The sequence below is a fragment of the Haliotis asinina genome, chromosome 8, assembly GCF_037392515.1.
Source record: "Haliotis asinina isolate JCU_RB_2024 chromosome 8, JCU_Hal_asi_v2, whole genome shotgun sequence".
Classification (NCBI taxonomy): Eukaryota; Metazoa; Mollusca; class Gastropoda; order Lepetellida; family Haliotidae; genus Haliotis; species Haliotis asinina.
In genome coordinates this window covers 4,823,584-4,842,480 of record NC_090287.1, presented here as the reverse complement: position 1 = coordinate 4,842,480, position 18,897 = coordinate 4,823,584, and the positions used below count along the sequence as shown (strand labels likewise).

Here is an 18,897-nt window from a genome sequence, read left to right as displayed (position 1 = left end):
TACAACGGCATTTGAAATCCCATCAACACTGTTCATTCTCTCAAATCAGACACTGACAACATCACCTAAAATAAAAACAGTCAGACTGAATTAGCTTAACGACAGAACAGGAAAATCAATTTCAACACGCTTTAAAAGCAGAAAGCCAAATAAGACAGTTTAGACTTGCCTCGGGCAGAGTGCCAGCGAAGGGCATTGTAAACACGGTATGCACATGCTACTTCCGATCTGCACGGTCGTACCGTGCCACTTACGATCTGCCTTTATTGTCCACGTGTGCAGTGTCGGCGTGATGCTGCACCAACATCTTCATGCAGTCGATGTTGCCGAGGGTGATGGCGTAGAACAGCGGTGTGCAGTTGTTTCTGTCCTCGGGATCAACTTTGGCTTTGCACTTTGACAGCAGCGTCTCCACACATGCTGTATGTCCACGACTCGCTGCGCAGTGTAGAGCTGTGGGGAATAACAGGAAATAACCTAAATACGCAATCCCATTCTGTATTATCTGGATTGATAGCTTTCTAATTCTGAACAGATTTATTTTTCCCCTCATTTGAAGAACTGCATCACTCAAGCTTTCCTTATTTTTTCTCAGGTCTTTAGAGAGAAACGAATTTCATATATCAAAGCCAGCTGCTATCTGTTCGATTGTTTGAGTAATCAAATAGGGAAAAACACGGATGTGTTTTTAAATCACATTTGTTGAGGAACGCATTACTTCCATGGAGTCCGGCATATCTCTGAAAACTTCGGAAAGTGGGAGTGTGTAACACGCATAGAGAAAATTACATTGTGATATAGTGAGATATAGTGAATGTATCTCAGTCTCGCAATACATATACTGCTAGGTGCAGATAATTTCATTTCATCTGAAAAGGAGTCCCAGTCAGATGACCATGGGAACGTGCAGGAAATCTAGGCTTGCTTCATTTAGGGCTGTCGCTTTCCAGAAAGGCAGTGTAGTAAGCCAATTTATATACTTTGTATAACCCTGATAGTTTTATATTTAGACAGTATCGAGGGCTTGTCCAACCATTTCAGCAACAATCACGTGTAAACCCGGGCTTTTCCGTTAACGGTAGCTACGCCTCTGCAGAAAGGACTTGGCGGAAGGGAACGTGATGGCTTTCAGACACTGCTAGACACACCAGGCACACGACCAAACTGGTTGATAACGTCCGAGTGATTCTCCTTACACCCTTGATGGCATTAGATATCCTAACTATTCAGTGGCTGTGTAGCAAATATTTCGCTTTGGGCAAGTTAGTATTAAACTCCATATCGGCAATATGATTCCGCTAGAATCTTCATGACCTGCATGGAAACTGAGTCACAGTTGATTAGATACTGAATGAAAGGTTACAAAGTATCCTTTTCGTGTTTTGTTTGAAATGCAGACTAGTTCGCTGACCCGACTACTAAGACGTGCAGGATTAAGGTGGGATTGGAGAACGCAGTGGGATTATCAATTCAACAGTTACCTATGACTAGTTCAGATTTTAGGCCTTTTCAGACAGTGCCGGCAACGAAGTAACTTATGAACGATATCGTAAACGCTGTGAAAGACGGCTATGTTCAACTGACAAAACACGACAATGACACAGCCGTGTGTCAGCTAGACAGAGATTACACGACAGACACTGACCTCTGGCTACGTCTGAGACGGTTGCAGGCAAGTTCAATCTCACGATTAATACATGAATATGTGCATTTTTCTCGTTCATTATCCAAATGTCATATTCTGTCTTTTTAGGCCGTAAGTTTTAAGATTAACATTCAAACAATCCAGGAATGCTACTCGATAAATTTCTTTTGTGCCATTTGCTCATAAAAGTCATCGATTTACATTAAGCACACTAAGAAGATTTATAGAATATGTCTGTTTAATGTAACCTCTAACACGACACGAGGTCAATACAAGGCGCTATACCTGAACTAGTACATGAAGGTATTCTACTGAGGCTTTACAACTGACTCCTTTTGACGTACTCTCCACATGCCAAACAGGCAAAGTCTCTCATTATGTTCGTCTTCACTTGAGACGAATAGGTGAAAGTGGTTCATGTTCGTCTATCTGTGGGACGAATAGGTGAAAGTGGTTCATATTCGTCTATCTGTGGGACGAATAGGTGAAAGTGGTTCATGTTCGTCTATCTGTGGGACGAATAGGTGAAAGTGGTTCATATTCGTCTTTATGTGGGAAGAATAGGTCAAAGTGCTCCATGCTTGTCTTCAATGGAACGAATAAGTCAAAGCCTCCCATCCTCGTCTTCTCGTGGTACGAAAAAGGCGATATCCTTGATTCTGGTATTCCCGTGAATAGGTCACAGTGCGTGATATAGAACCAGCTGCCTAGTGTGTGTCTTATCACATTCCTAGTGTAGGCGCGGCGTGGTAATGTAGTGGTTAAAGCGTTTGCTCGTGGACATCCGGGTTCGATGCCCGACATAGTTGCAGTATATGAAGCCTTTTTATGGTGCGGTTTCAGGGACTGTGATATACACCCAGCCGTCATATTGCTGGAGTATTACTGACAAAAGGCGAACACCTTTCTCACTCACTTCTAGAGTACGACGTAACCTCGATGTCTTATGCAGACAGGGGCGAGTGTGATATAGGTGTGCATTTTCTGACCCTGGCGAGCTCGGTTTAAATAACGTCAACCAACATAAAGCCACGAATAACTGCAGTAGTGCACTAACGTAGCGTGAAGCAGCACTCCCTCACTCACCTGAGTGAATCTTAAGAACGATGTACATGGCACCTTGTACAAACGTTCCGTGATGCTTACTAAGATCTTTGTGACATATCGTCTAAACGTACATGGAAAGTCTTTCAAGGAAAGACGGAGCTGATCAAGCAAGACCTGAAGACGTCACGCGGTCCATTATTGTTATAAACATGAATAAAGTCAAGTCATAACGCTAGGAAAACAACACGACGTCATTCCCGCTGCCGCCCTGTGAAGACGGCTTCTGAAGTCTTAATACACCATGTCTTCATCTCTAATTATTGCTGTAATCAAACGTACATAATTGATGTTCGTGGCGTGCCTGTGTGACGAGCGCCATCACCGATCAATCACTGGCAACATCTTCGTGGGGCGACATCTCCGTGGGGCTGTTGCATGGATTAACCCTGAAACTGCCTCCATGTCTTCCGGTGAACAACTTTCTTCTCGATCATGGCATATAGTTTGCTCCAATATCGGTGATCGACCGTGTGCCTATTAGATGATTGGGGTTGCCCTCACTGACCTCCTTAAATGCGATAAGGCCTTCCTTAAACCAGATATATAGAGATGGTTTGCCCTGGACTAACATAGAGTGCATGAGTGGGTTTGGTTTTACTCCACTTTCCTGACTATTTCACTGCCTGTTGGCAGATAAACCTAATTTTCCAATATGTGCCATGGTCTAATGTAACATCACGTCATGAGTAACTATATCAATCTTTGCTGATTTTTCATCAGGTGATCAGTTTTACCCATGCAGTCATTGTGACCACCTTATTCTCAAACAAGTCAGGAAACACTTTTGTCGAGGATGTCACGATCTTACCTGTCAGTCCATCGTTGTCTATGACATTTGGGTCGGCACCAGCCTCGACTAGAATCTGACACGCAGGGGGGTTACCTGTAACAGATGAGACACACATCACTATACAGACACTAACAGGGTTGCTACGTATTTGTACAGTGACACATTGTTGGTTTGGACAGCCCAGAGGCCAGAATCATTGGCAGGATCATTTCACGAACAATAAATCAAATATTAGTCGCGGCTGGGAATGTCTATTGTTTGATTACAGAGAAACTCGTTCGTAAGGTCACATCGCGTTCCGCGTCATTACTGTTGGTCAGTTGGCTGAAGGGACAATGCCTCTTTAGGACCTGACTGTGGATAAGATCTGAGGTACACTTCGTCTTAGCAAACAAATGGTTTTGAGATTGATGGTGATGCTGTATATCACTGGATTGCCTGGTCCAGACATGATTATGTGCAGACAACGGAATAATAATTGACATATTACCGAGGGCAAGGTTAAATGATAAATAAATAATGTGTTGAACCTGACGACTCCAGTATTAACGGTGCCGTTTGAAATAACGGGATTTTAGTGTATTCCAAAGCAAATTGTAACATGGCAGTAACAGAGTAGTAACATGGCGTTGATTGTATGGATGACTGGCGTCCGTTGTGAAAGATATATCAAGTACCAAGTGCACGACGCAGTAGACAAACCAACAGCCTTGTTCCCTGGACCAGATACAGCCTGATGAAGGCAACTCACGGTCGGATGCTTGTCCCAGTGTTCAGGGAAGACACAAATACCCAGTGGTATTGGTAGTTTTAATTAGACGTCAGTCTTCCAGTATCAGATTTGCCCACGCCCGCGGACTCCGCACACTGTAACTGACGGTAGGTCCATTGCGCAGGCAGGTCATTTTGTAAACTGACGTATTGCTCTCCCGGGCCGCCATTAGTCCTGCGACTTTCATTACACGGAGCGGCTTGTAAGCATTTACATATAGTTGCCAGACGGAAGACTCAGTATGGTATTACGCCGCTGTTTGCATTATTCCAACACCAGAGATGGGTTTCACACATTGTAGACATGTTGGAAATTATACCCCTGGATCTTCAGCGTTACGAGTGAACGCTTTAACATCAGGCTACAACAATTGCAGAACGATCCAGCAGTTGCATCAACCGATACATCTCTCCAACACTTCGCCGACGGCGAAAGAAATCACTTTGCCAATGTCTGCGGTAGCCGTGGGCTGCTATTTATTAAATCTTTAGTTGGTTGTTGGCCGCACTCAGCAATATTCCAGCTATATGGCGGCGGTAAGCAAATAATAGTCTTGTCCAGATAATCCGGTGATCAACATCATGATCATCGATAAACGCAACTGGGATACGATGACACGTGTCAACTAAGTCGGCTGGCCTGGTCAGCCAATCCCGTTACTTGGCTCTTACGGCAAGCATAGGTTACTGAAGACAATTATCTCCCGCATCTTCACGGGTCTGTTAAGTATTTAAACGATGAGCACTCTAACCGTTTTGTTTTTATTCAGCTGGAATTTTCAAGATAAATATTTTAGTCGGAAGGTTCTAAGCAGCGTAAATAAAGGCAGTTTGTTTTAACTGCATGCATAAGTTAGGCTAACTTTACCAAGGTTACGTTTCACTTAGAAAAGAGCACGCCGCTGGAACTGTGTTCATATCAGTCATTAACACATTGAACACATCAATTATTCTGTACCTGCACTAGCTGCCCATAATAAAGGCTGGCGACCATCTTTGTCGGTGACGTCGTATGGCACCTGGTGTTGAAGTAGCAGTCTGAGGACCTGGGTACTGTCCTCCCTGCCGTCTCTAGCTATCTGAGCGGCATAATGGATGGGACACGCTTTGTGCTTGTCGGGAGTGGAGAGATCAGCGTCGTGTTCTGTCAGGATCTCCAGACACTCGGTATGACCCGTTACTGAAGAGTAACACAAGACATATAACTACCTGTCACATATATGGTCAATATGTAGATCAGTTACTACTCAATCATACACAATCATACCATGATTATAATTATTATACGTTATGAATCATAACATAAAATGCCTTTGTTTTACAACATGCAAGTCAAAGTTATAGCTTTTTGTCGAGACTGAAAATACAACTTCCTAAAGTAAATTACTGAAGGGAATATATTCGAGACTTGGTGGTAGGCATATAGAATATGACTAGACCTAGATTTAATACTCAATTCGTGTCAGTATAACACTATCAAGGTCACATGTTAGACGTTCAGTAATATTTTCAGGTGACAACACTGTTTCTTACTTTCAAAGACCGGACTGAGTTGAATGATATATTCGAGTTCTGACTACGCCTGACGACTTACATGAACATGCACGATATATATACACCATATGAATGACGACAATGCACGGCGACTCATTATCAATGACATTTTACATCAGCGGAGGGAAGTGTATGTCTTACTTAGTTTCAGGGGGGAAATGTGCAATATCCGGTAAGTATACAGCTTGGGGAGGTGACACTCTCACAATGTCTTGTTGCTAAAACACCAAGCTAATTCATGCTTCTCAAAAATTGCAAACTCACAGTACGTCTCTTGAGTGCTGTTTCCAAGCCTAAATGACATTTCTTTACCCAACGGTCCATGTTTTTACACGTACACCTCGAAGTGTAATTTTCGTCAAGGGAATACTTTCTTGTGTACAAGTACGTAATTTGTATTTAACGCCACTTACACGTTACATTGACCGTGTTATGTCATCTTCACGGAGGATGAGTGAGTGAATATTGTTTAAAGTCGCATGTGGAAGGGACATCAGAAGTGAATTAGGTTTTAAGAGTCTATACAATATGTGACAACCTACGACTTCACATTTGGGGTTCGAACCGACATAAAACAGTTAATGATGACTGGATGGTATCATGTTTCCCCTCTGCCATTTCAACAAGGGTGCATCTGTCGATGTGCGGACAATCGGTAGCTGCCATTACATATCCCCGCATCCTGCAACCGTTTATCATCTTCTGTATGTCACAACTCGTGGATACCCATTGTGATATCATCATAGAAAATAAATATTGAATAAGGATACCATATCGGAATCAGAAACTACCTGTTTCCGTGGGCCCTTTTTTTCAAATCCCGTAGTGTGGGTCCTAATTCTTATTTTGGAAATAAACGTATTTACATAGAACATATTGGTACGTGGATTTATAAACATTTTATGATTTAAAAGCCACTAAGAGATGTGCAAGTGCGTAGTAAATCTTAAGAAACGTATTGTCAGTAGCTTCCTGTAGAGACATGAAGAACGGATGAGGGGAAAGAGTAACGGCAGCTGACACTTCATGCAATGTGCTCGGTGAGTAAAGACCGTGTACACTCCCTGTCACTGAGCTGTGATACACATCAATACTGTTAGACTCCGATATATACTGCCTGTTCAAGTGTAACTGTGTGTTATTCACCAGGGGTTCAGGCTCTTACCGTTCCTACCACTGCACAGTGTTCCCCTATCTGTTGAAAGACATACTAGTTAGCAATCAAACACGCAGAATACCTATCTTCGGTGTGCTAGGGGGTTATAGCCCAATTCTATCTAGATAAATATTTTGGTTACGAATGTTTCGCTCTGAGTCAAGCATATCCCATCAAGTTACCCTTGAATGAAGACTAGACCTAGCTGTATTATCACCTGCACCTAAGCCACGCTGATGCGTGTCTTGTTACTTCTTCAGACACAAAGCCTGATATCACAGGACGTCCGTTCCTATGTCTTACTCGAGAAATAAAAGAAAATCCAGGTATACGTTTGAGTGTTTGAAGGACTGGCTCCTGATAGCAAGCAATTGTGGGATTACATTTCTGCCGAATTCGTGTTCAAAAGCCTCAAAGTTCCTGATTTACATGCATAATTGATGACCAAACAAAAATAAAAAAAACCCCAAATGGACAAATGGTTATAAAAATCTTTCTAAACGGTGTAAACAAATTAGACAGTGCTCTTTCCACAGCCATACGAAATCTGCTAAAAGCATGACATTGTGTTTATGATCAATTATCAAGATGATATTAGATAATGCAAATCATCAAATTGTAGTTGCAGTAACAATGTTCGTTGATAAAAATAATATCAATGCAATATCATTCATTATTGTGTCTTGGAAAATATTTTATTCAGCTGAAATATGTATAAGATATTTTATTCAGCTGAAATATGTATAAGATATTTTCAAAAGCGCTGCGGAATAAATGATTCTGGGACAATCCGTCATCGTATGCTCTACAATGTCTGTGTCCATATTGAAACTGTGAACAAAAATGTTTGGTCGAGGCTACTTCACAATACCCTGTGGCTCGTCACGATTATACAAGAATGGAGGACTCTTGGCACTAGGGAACGGTCGTCGCACAGGTTATCGTATTATCGAGTTTACAATAAAACTCGCAATAATCTAATAATTCATCTGTGAATAGACCCGTCTTCTATGGCATGTCTTCCCCTAAACTACTTTAGACAATTGTAGACAATTACAGCAACTGAAACTTTTCCACTCCGCTTTCAGAAAGACTGTACCGACTGAGTCGGAACGTGTCAATCTCGAGGGACCTTGGCTGTCACTGAGAAGAATCCATTTGGGAACTAGTTGCGTTCACGCGACTATCATTTGATACAGCTTCGCTGCAGACACCTACATGAAACCTATTCCGTTCAACTTGTCTTTCTTCCCAGATCAAATGCAAACATGATTTCATTACACTAGCCCGTCTACGGATGGACGTATGGTATAATTCAATTTCCCAGAAACCTTGCGATTGCAATGATGCCGCTTCTCTGTGCTGCACGACCGTGGAGCGGAACGTACCGATCTGCCGTGACGTCAGAATACAAGGTGTCCAACAAAGGAGCGGCTGATGCCGATCGGGTCCGAATGTGTGCCATGTGGAACATTCTCATGCAGCATGCGGTGACGTCACAATGCAAGGTGTCCAACAAAGGAGCGACTGATGCCGATCGGGTCCGAATGTGTGCCATGTGGACATTCTCATGCAGCATGCCGTAACGTCACAATGCAAGGTGGGAGAGCGTCTGTTTAGTTTAAGGAGTCTAATCTACTCACCATTATCATCATACCCACCTGTAGCCCAGTGTACCACTGTATGGCCTTCCTGATCACGACATGTCAGATTCGCGCCTTTTTTCAGAAGCAGACGTAGAAGGTTGCTATTTCCGGTGATGGCGGCCATGTGCAGAGGAGTTAGACCTTCCTTATCTGGCGTGTTTAATAACGAGGTGTCCGTTTTAAGTAGGAGCTCTGCACACTCTGTTTCCGTATTCTCCACGCAGTGGTGTAAAGCTGTTCGTCCGTACTTGTCATGGTCGGATACCGTCGCCTGCAGCAAGGTAAATGCTTGTGAATATTAAACACGCAAACGACATTGTATTCGACTGTTTTAGCCTCAGTGTGATTAAACTAAGGGCCTCATATTTTATAGTTGTATCATAAGCAGGTCTGCAATGGTGAATCTTAAAAGATGAAGCAACTAAATGAAATCCGATGCACCACAAAGTCTTGAATGTATAACCGTTGACTATTTTTACGAATATTTATATGGGCGACTGGCCATCAGTCGGTCTCTCAACAATAAATAAAGCTGATAGCAAAGATTCGTAGCCTTTCAAACAACATGCACCCAATGCAGGCTTGATTAATAGAGTCTAATTAACAGATAATACAATGTTGGTATAGATACGACTGTGAGGCTCATCAAACTTCTTCGAGGAACAGTTCATGTTATTAGGGTGATCCAACATTAGAGGACAGAAATATGCCCAAAATATAGCAATAGTTCATTGAAAGACTGTTATCACCTGTTCTCAGCTATTCCACATTGAACGCCAATAAAAGTCTCAACAGAGCGTCACTCCATGCACCACAAATTTAAAAAAACGATGACAATAATAGACAGAAGGGCGTTTGTACTAAGCGTCATGAAAGCCATATGTAACAACAGATTCTATCCAAAGGTTTTTTCGATGCACCAGAGATGAGATCGGATTTGTGACTATTAGACAACCACAGGTTTTGTGGCTGAGGTGTCGAAAATTTAAGGTTTGATACGCTGTATTCTTCGCCATAGTTTATAGTTTCTGCACAGAAGTAAATCAAAGTTCATCTGAGTCATTCTACCTGACATGATTAAGCTCATGTCTGTGTCGTCTATCCAATACTGTCAAGTTGTTATCTTCCACTCACATTTTGCAACAACATCTGTACGTAGGTTCTATCAACTTCAATGATAGTTGTTCATGGTACACATGGTAGCGATCAATACTAGCGCATGCCACACTGTCTTTCAAGGTCTGCCCATTGTATGCTCCATGTCTTGTAACGTCACTGCTTGTCAGTTTCCCAGACAGGAATAGATATCACCATCAGTATACAGTGGTACATTAACGATTAGGACGGGTCCGTTAACAAAGCTACGGATTAAAGAATCGTGGGATCGGGGCTTTGTTCTGGACCTATATTTTCGAAGTTCTCAAAGCGCTAAGATAAGTTAATGCAAATGTATGGCACTTACGACGTACTATCTTAGCGACATGAGCGCTTCGCAAATCTACGTTCTACGCTCAAATCTACAGCAGTTCTGAGACACGTGGTCCAGAAGGAGGTGTGTCCGCACTGATGTGCTCCCCGTAAATGGGGTCTCGCTGTATACGACCATGAAGGTTTTGCACATTTTCGTAAAAGTAAGCATTTGTTTATTATCAAAAGAATCCATTCATATATTTGGAATTGGAATGACCTTCCATGGAAATAGTTGAGAATACACACATATCCTACATAAGACGATGGTGCACGCGAAAGTGTTGGACTGGAGCTGTTGCTACACTATTTCCCAGTTTAGAATACATGCACATTATTGAGGGCTAAGTTGTAGCATCGTGATTAAAGTGTTCATACGTTAACCCGCGGAACACCCTTGTTCAAATCCCCACATGGAAACACCGCTTGAATCCTGTTGTAAATGATATTACTCCACCAATGTGACGGTGACGTCACTGTAATGTTGCCTACTTCGTCAGTCACTCATTCGTGGTTTTACACTATGTATTTGCATTAAAATAAACAGACAACAGCATCAGTGAGATGATGTTTCAACATTAGGAGCTTATTCTGTTCTACTTATTTGTAAAAAATATACTTATGGGATATGAAACGGACTTGAAGGGGGATGCGTTATGTATATGCTATATTTACACATACTATCACAATACTGGAAACTGAATGAGCAGGTATTGTCTCAATGTCTGACATAGTATAACGTGTTCGGAAGGACTGCAACATTTCTGTCATTCTAATTCTGAAGTCAAGGTAAGAAAAACCCTTTACTTCATGAGTAGTCTCTCTTAATGTGTAATGTGGAAAGGGTGTGTCGCTCAACTTTACACTTGACATGTAATATGAAGCTCCATCAATGAAAGAGATCGATATTATACAAGGCATTTGGTTATCAGTAATCTACTATTTCCCCACATACGGATTACAATGGTGTGATCGACCTGGGTCGGGTATATGACATTTCCTTGCGTGATCTCCAGTATCGACAGATCTAGGGTAGGGCGTTACAGAACTCTAACGAACCTCGAGACTCAATACTAATATCAAATATATTTTGTTCTTTATGGTTATATATAATTTAGGATCTCTGTTGTTGTCGCCCTTTCGTGTGTTACGCTATTATTGTGGACATTGATCTCAACTAAGCCTTACCAATATCAAGTATAGAACCGACAACAGAATATGGATATACACCGTGCTATTGAACTTTCTTCAGGATCGAACATCTTTGCTCTGGAGCACCAGATGGCAATTCCATATTCGAACATCTAAACACCTACCACCTACTAATCCAACAATATTTCAGTGCGAATTTTTCAGCATTTTTCCATTCCTACGTTTAAAGCCATCTTTCAACCCAATCAAATCGCCATCAGATAAACGCGGTTCTCCAAAACCTTCCTTACAGGTAAATACTATCGTCTACACACATCTGAACCGTTCTTTATATAAACGGCGCAGTTATCCATCCAACCCAAAACAATCTTGCGTATCAATAACTATCTTACCTTCCGACAATCTCCATTGTCCGTGCACTTCAACTCCATCTTACCAATACGTACAAGAGTACTGTGAACTGGCGATTAGTTGCCTGTCTCAGAAGGTGTGGGTTCAAATCCCGGAAGGAATTTAACCCATGAATAGTACTTGAATCTGAACTTCACTAAGACACAAACATAACACGAGTTACATTTGACCACTTCCAAAACGACACTATGTATTCGTACGCTGGTACGCCGCTTTTCAAAAGAACAAACGCAACTTCTCCACGAATAACGAACGCAGCTTCTTAAGGATGAAAGGCAGCCGTCCCTACATTTAAATACCAAACACTTGGCTTTTCATACAAATCCTTTGCAGTAGAGGGACGGGCCCAGAGGGGTTGTGGAGGTGATCTCCCCCGAAACATTCCCATATAAACTTTGCACTTCATAATTACGCCCGCATGCACATACATACGTGCGCATGCGCTCACACAATACCGCAGACCACTCCCTTTTACAATATTCTGGACCCGCCCCTGCTGTATTAACAATATTGTTTCAATCGTCCAATAAAAGAAAAGAGTAATACTGAACAGGGCTCGACTTAAGAGATGTTAGCCTGCCTGCAGCAGGTGCAACGTGTGATAAAGACCTAGTTGCACCAGACAAATTCCAGTTGTAACGTAGTTTGTTGAAACGTCAGAGGTTTCGGTGCACATAAACATATGTCCCTGATGTAGTACCCATGAAATCATAGTAACACAGAGACATAGCGGATGTCTCGGTGCCAAAGGTACTCAAAATTTATAAGAAATATGTGTTGACATATTTATGTGTATAATGTTAGATTTATGGGGTTGATACATTTCTGAAAAAATGACTTGCACCTAGTGTATAATTAGGTTGAACATTGTAAAGCACAAAATCGAGACCTCCCTGTATGACCTCCACAGATTTGTACTTGACAGCCAAGTTGTGATTTAACCAGACAGTCTGTGTATCCACGTCCTCCGTATCAATACCTACCCCCTGTTCGAGAAGGATGACTAACTGGTCGTAGTTGTCGTTCTGACACGCCAGCATGACGGCCGTGTTTCCCTCCTCATCTGCCATCCTCCACAGCTTGTCTGGCGGGGACCTGCTCAGTCTCACCACCGCCTCCAGGTACTGCTTGTCTCGTATTGCACTGGACCGGTGGACTATGGTCGTTCCCCGATGGTCAGTCTTCGTTAGGTCCGGATTGTGACTAGGACAAGAAATAAAACAAGAATTGAGTTGGTGTAACATATACATGTAGTGGCAAATCGCCATCAATACCTCGTAAATGTATAATTGTTAATAAGTGTATGTGTACTTTTAAAATATATTTATCTGATTGTTACACGTGCAGTTCATGATTGCGAGTATTATAAGCTTCCCGTACTTGTGTGCGTTTGGACACCGAATTAGCCAAACTTCGTTATTTGAAGAACGGTTGTAAACAATCGAGACCAGACAAACGGGTCTTCATGATAGGATGGCAAGCACAATGTCAGTTCACCAGCCATGACCACATTTTACTCGTTTTATAAATAACCCCGGGTTGATGGCGAATGCTCCAATCTCTGTAGTCGTTTTCAGGTTCGTGGTACTCAGTTCACCCGTTACTCTGGTATTACACACAGTGTATTCATTGTAGAGAATACACATATTACGTAAAATATTTCGACAAGAAAAAGACACTAGAGATGACAAATGCATCGATGTATGGTATAAGACAAACGCATCATGCAGTCTCAACTCCTGCTGAACACCCTCTCCTAATCTCAGCTAGACTGGTTCGTGCTAATGTAACCGCGCCATCACTTTACCAACAGCAAGTGCGCGGTCATCACGATGCTGAATGCGTTATTGAAGTTAATGCCCCAATGTATACGTGATGTGTGATAGGGTATCTATCTGAGTGACTTGGCCTCACAACCGTCCTTGTCGCCATAACAACTTCCCACATTCGTCTCGAAACGGAAAGCCTTTAATGTTAACGGAAATTATAAATCAATCTTTGACTTTACTGCTAGAAATGTCAAGCTATTTAAACAGAGCCTTCATCCAGGGACGCAGGGAACGAGGGACTTTGGACAAGAATCCAACGAATAACGGACACGAATCCAACGAATAACAAGAATCACATTGATAATACTCCGACATAGGAAGCTGATTTTAATTTCCAAGACTTGTGACTCAAATAGTCATCTACTTTAACGAGATTTTTTTAGAGATTCCAGGAGATGATATCTCTCTTCGTCTCAGTGCAAGATGAAGGTCAACTAAGGGTGTTTCAACATCTATGAATGTCAGTACAAACTTGATCAAACACACAGCAAAGGTTCAAAAGTCGTCTAAAGTGCAGCATGTCGCTGGTGAACAGTTACGCCCCTTACGCATAGAATCCTACAGAATTCCAGGTGTGGTCTCATTCTGATTCTTCATTAGTCAGATCAAGGTCAGTTTTCGTGGATGTCACAAAGTGGTATACCTCTAGAACTACATCTTGACACGTCCCGGTGTGGGTGAACAATTGTTCAATGTGGTGCTACACGTGAATCCTTTCCTACTATACACAGACACACCATGCTCGTTACAAGGTAGATAGTATATATGAGTAGCATCTGGATTGCATGTTGTCCTCTATAATTATGCATGACGGTAACACGTAGATGCACCCACATATATCCACTGCAGCATAAGAAACAGTGTCATCGGTGCCATTATAACTGTCTGTATCCATTTAGAAATCCTCTTCTTTTGAAAAAGCTCCTCAAAAGTACAGTTCAGCATCCTGGGGTAACGGACTTTGTTGCAGGGCCGTGAGCCAGTGTGATTAGGGACGCTAAAACTGTAACATTTACTTGACAGTGATGGCTTGACTGGCTCACCGTGACACGCCCTCTGTCGGTCTCTCCAAGTGTTTCCCAAACCAACCGTCATGGAAAATCGTTAAGGCATCCAGTCAGTATTACCAAGCGACGTCGCGCACACAATGGGTATTGTAATATATTGTTTTAATGTCCATATAAACTGACATAAATTGTTATGGTTGTGCTATCTGACTATTTTAAGCCGAGCTCTACCATCAACAATGTCACGATAATGGTTCCCTAAACACATTACTGCCCTCAGTAGAAATGACGTCATTTCTCGGTGCCTCTACTGAATAAACAGTTTATGTCTATTGTCATTTATTCATATCATTTTCCCATAAGCTAACAATTGTGCACCACACATTAAGAGGGGTTCAAGTTAACAATTCTACATTGGAAAAACAGCCAAGACGACTTCAAATGTGCGATTCTACTAAGGTCATCAGCTGAGTAGCAACTATGAGACTAACCCCACTAGGAATTCATGTTAACAGTCGGAACGTGGGCCTTCTATCCAAATAGGACTTCAAGCTAGTAGTCGCGATGTAGGACACCTACCCCAATAGGACTTCAAGCTAGTAGTCGCGATATAGGACACCTACCCCAATAGGACTTCAAGCTAGCAGTCGCGATGTAGGACACCTACCCCAATAGGACTTCAAGCTAGCAGTCGCGATGTAGGACACCTACCCCAATAGGAATTCCAGTATCTTCAACTTTTTAGTGTACAATGCATAATGAAGAGGTGTTCTGAGATTTCGGGCTTCTTGAATGTTGACGTCTGCTCCTGCCTCCACCAGGTGGCGTACTATGTCCTCCTGATACTGTTGCAGAGCAAGGATGACAGGTGGCATACCAAACTCATCTCGCTCATCGGCCAGCTGAAACACGAACACAGTGTTGAGTCATGACCTGTGACGAAAAGTCAGATGATGTGAAAGTCGGATGTGTGGGAATGCGTCATCTAAGTGATTACGTTTCCCCAAAACGTGAAACAAACCCCCCAAAACAGCAGATGCTGGTGAATCTGGTGATTCAGCCCCTCGACAAGTCAAAACTTTGATTACAGAACAGTCTCGTTTCCTGTTTACCGGATTTCGTCAAGTTGTGCAACGTAGTTCAATAACCAGTCCAGAATTTATAGACTAATTCATTTAACTGGGTGCATATATATCAATCAAAATGATTTGCACTTGTAATTTGCAACAGTACGTCTACTTCTAATACTTGCAAACACATTGTACAGCGTGCTGTCGTACAGCGAGGTCTGACAAAGGTAAACCTGGAAATCGTGGAAATCTCAAAACGAGGCTCTGCCTCTAGAAAGCTTTGGCGGTCTGGTACAGAACTGATGTTACATAAATCTCATTGTGTGTTACTGAACAACACTGAATAAGCTATAAAAGCTCATAACAGGTGTAACCAGTGAGCCAGATGCATTGTGAATCAATTTACGAACTCATCAAACAGGGACAGGCTGTGGTTTCTTAGTTGAGGTATGCTGCCTACACCTCGACATAAAATATAGAAACACGGTGCCATTTTCTTATGGAACAAGGAATTGGAATTCAGTGTTACCAAGGTTGTTTATGGTGACAGTGTCTATTTTCACTTTCACAAGAGAAAATTCGGATCGTCTGAAAAATAGGTCATTGTCTGAATAGGTTAAGGAGACTTATGTTTCAGTATGCATAGGATCCCATTAACGCCTAAGGGACGCAACTCAAGCGGAGTGTCGTATACGTCTTTCGAGGATCGTTAGATAGATTTCCCACACCCCCGGAAATATTAAATGGTGGAAGGCTTCCCCTGCCCCAACCGGAAGTGCCTCTGTGGATATTTGTCCATTACCGCGGAGGGTGATTATAGACTGTCCCTAAGGACATTTCCAATGATGGTTCAAATGGGCCCAGTGAGAAGATAATCACTGCTTCACCTTGTATTCAATATTCCCATTTTTCCACTTTGGGAATAGAATGGAAGGTTGCGAATTGTGATTCCACGTTTGTTGAAAGGTTGCACACGTGAAAAAACTTTCTGAATTTTGTAATTCAAACATATCTGTACTTGTCAAAACCTGTCAGTTCCCTCATTTCCTCGCAGACACAACCGTGTCGTTTTTCCTTCGTTTAGGTGTCCCATGTGGGTGTTAAGATCATATCAACCTCTGAAACTGACGCTAAATTCCGGAAATCACATTGGGAGATCACGTGAACTGTACGTTGTGGAAACATCTTAGAGGCTTGGCCACAAGACCTCACCAACAGTCAGCAATAACCGCATTATTTAATTGGTCTACCAGGACGGCTTGGGTTAGTTTTATCCCCACAGTGCTAAGCGGACAACTTTTCAATGTTGAACCCACAGCCGACTAAGGACAATGCTGACACACTGTTGTAACTGCGAATATTGTCCTTTCTTGTTTAGGAATATGTAAGTCCATTTCTCGTTAACTTTCAGATCACTCGTGAGCTGATAATGTAAGGATAAGCGAAGATCAGTCTCAGAATTGGTGTCTGCAACCCATGCAAATCGGGTAGAGAGTCGCTGAGTTGGTGGCTGCATTTAACCGTATCCCAATTGCACAGATCCTTGTTCATGACATCAATCGTTGGATTATCTGGTCAAGACATGATCAGTAACACACAGCATTCATAAAGCTGGAATATTGCTGAATGACGCAAACAAATACTTCAACACAGTGTTATAGATGTTCAGTTACCAGACTGACTTTATTCTGGGCCAAGAGTACGTCGTGATGGCCACGACTGATCTCGATGGCGTTACCACAGATACGCGTAAAGATTCAAGTTCGATACTTGAAGGACAAGGTGTCAAGGCACTAGGCTGTATGCACAATATTACGGTTGAATACGCTCGCTCATGAAACCATGCCCTAGTTGTTGATCGTGCTTCCCCTTAATTTGAATGCATTGGATGGATGGCGAAACAGAACTATAGCAGTTAGTTGTGTCAGGCCATGACGCATGGAATCTATTGATCCGATCAACACACAGCTGATTCAGACTCAAGTTTCACCCAACAGTTCATCAGATCACTGTTACACCATAGCATCAGAAAGAATGAAAAACGAACAGCTAACGACTGCCATTCCCGGTAACTGAATCAATATTATCAAAAGACCTATGATTACGCGGAAGAAGAAAAAGATGGGTTTTATCAAATAATATTCCATCGTTTTCAAATCTTGAAGCCCCAGGAGTCGTTTGTTATGGTCCTCTGTCAAATGCATTCCTCACACAATCGATTCTCGCCAACAGACCAGCCTAACCGAGCAATATAGGGTCTCCCCAGCCTTTGAACACTCCCTGGGAAATGCATTAAGCATGATTCCATTAAAATGAAAATTATAATTTGAGATCATTTGATTCCACCGAGCCCCCGAGAGTAATGTAGTAGTACGGAGGCGTGGCAGTGATGTTCAGATTTAAACCCGATGGATCTGAAGTTCACAGAATCCTTCTAGAATTCCATCCAATATTCAACGACCCGTGAAGATTCGAGATAGATCCGGGATCAGCACCCCATGGTCAAGACTGGGTGGTGAGAACCGAGTAGGTTTACAGTTAATACGAAATCGACTTATATTTCTAAACATCAAATGACAGCATTCGGCATTAGTCGGTTGCGAGTTTAACTCCATGCATGGTAGTTGCACACCAAGCGCCAAGGGGCAGAAACTAACCCGTGACCCACGCCGTCAACCAGCAAGTGTGGTCCAGACTCAGGTACTTACACATCGCCGTCATGAATCAGACTATTAAACAGCTATCAACCACCTTAACATTGAAAAACTGTGCAAAGCCATAGTCTTCACGAGGCCGGGTATCACCAATCAGTGACAATTACTGGGTATCAACATAGGCGGGAATTAAAACCGAAACTGGCGAGGGCCGTTGATGTCTAATTTATATAGTGGGATGTATGTATACCTCAGTGCTTTCGAACTAGTTGATCTATGTGAGTAAGATAACTGGAAATGCTGATGAAGACCAGTGCCCTACAGCACTCCTGAGATTAGCTGGTGTCACCAAAAGATTCGTAGCGTACAGACACTATTAGTTGTGTCACCTAGAAGGTATGTAGGCTTACAACATTTTGACTAGCCCTCGTATCGATAGGTGCGCTGTAGTGTAGACCTGTATATGGCACACCGTGGTCACCTGATATCGATGGGTACGCTGTAGTGTAGACCTGTACTGGCAAACTACGGTCATCTGATATCGATAGGTGCGGTGTAGTGTAGACCTGTATATGGCACACCATGGTCATCTGATATCGATAGGTGCGCTGTAGTGTAGACCTGTATATGGCACACCG

General features: G+C 42.4%; 1 protein-coding gene across 1 annotated transcript in view; it reads right to left on the bottom strand.

The window, feature by feature from the left end:
• LOC137294266 (inversin-B-like) overlaps nucleotides 1-18,897 on the bottom strand; it is a 50,850-nt gene that overhangs the window by 20,159 nt on the left and 11,794 nt on the right. Inside the window, exons 2-7 of the mRNA XM_067825273.1 lie at nucleotides 15,247-15,437; nucleotides 12,683-12,902; nucleotides 8,685-8,940; nucleotides 5,272-5,493; nucleotides 3,561-3,635; nucleotides 255-453 (exon numbers count right to left, since the gene is read on the bottom strand). Coding sequence (XP_067681374.1) covers nucleotides 255-453; nucleotides 3,561-3,635; nucleotides 5,272-5,493; nucleotides 8,685-8,940; nucleotides 12,683-12,902; nucleotides 15,247-15,437 — 1,163 coding nt within the window. The remainder of the gene's footprint in view (nucleotides 1-254; nucleotides 454-3,560; nucleotides 3,636-5,271; nucleotides 5,494-8,684; nucleotides 8,941-12,682; nucleotides 12,903-15,246; nucleotides 15,438-18,897) is intronic.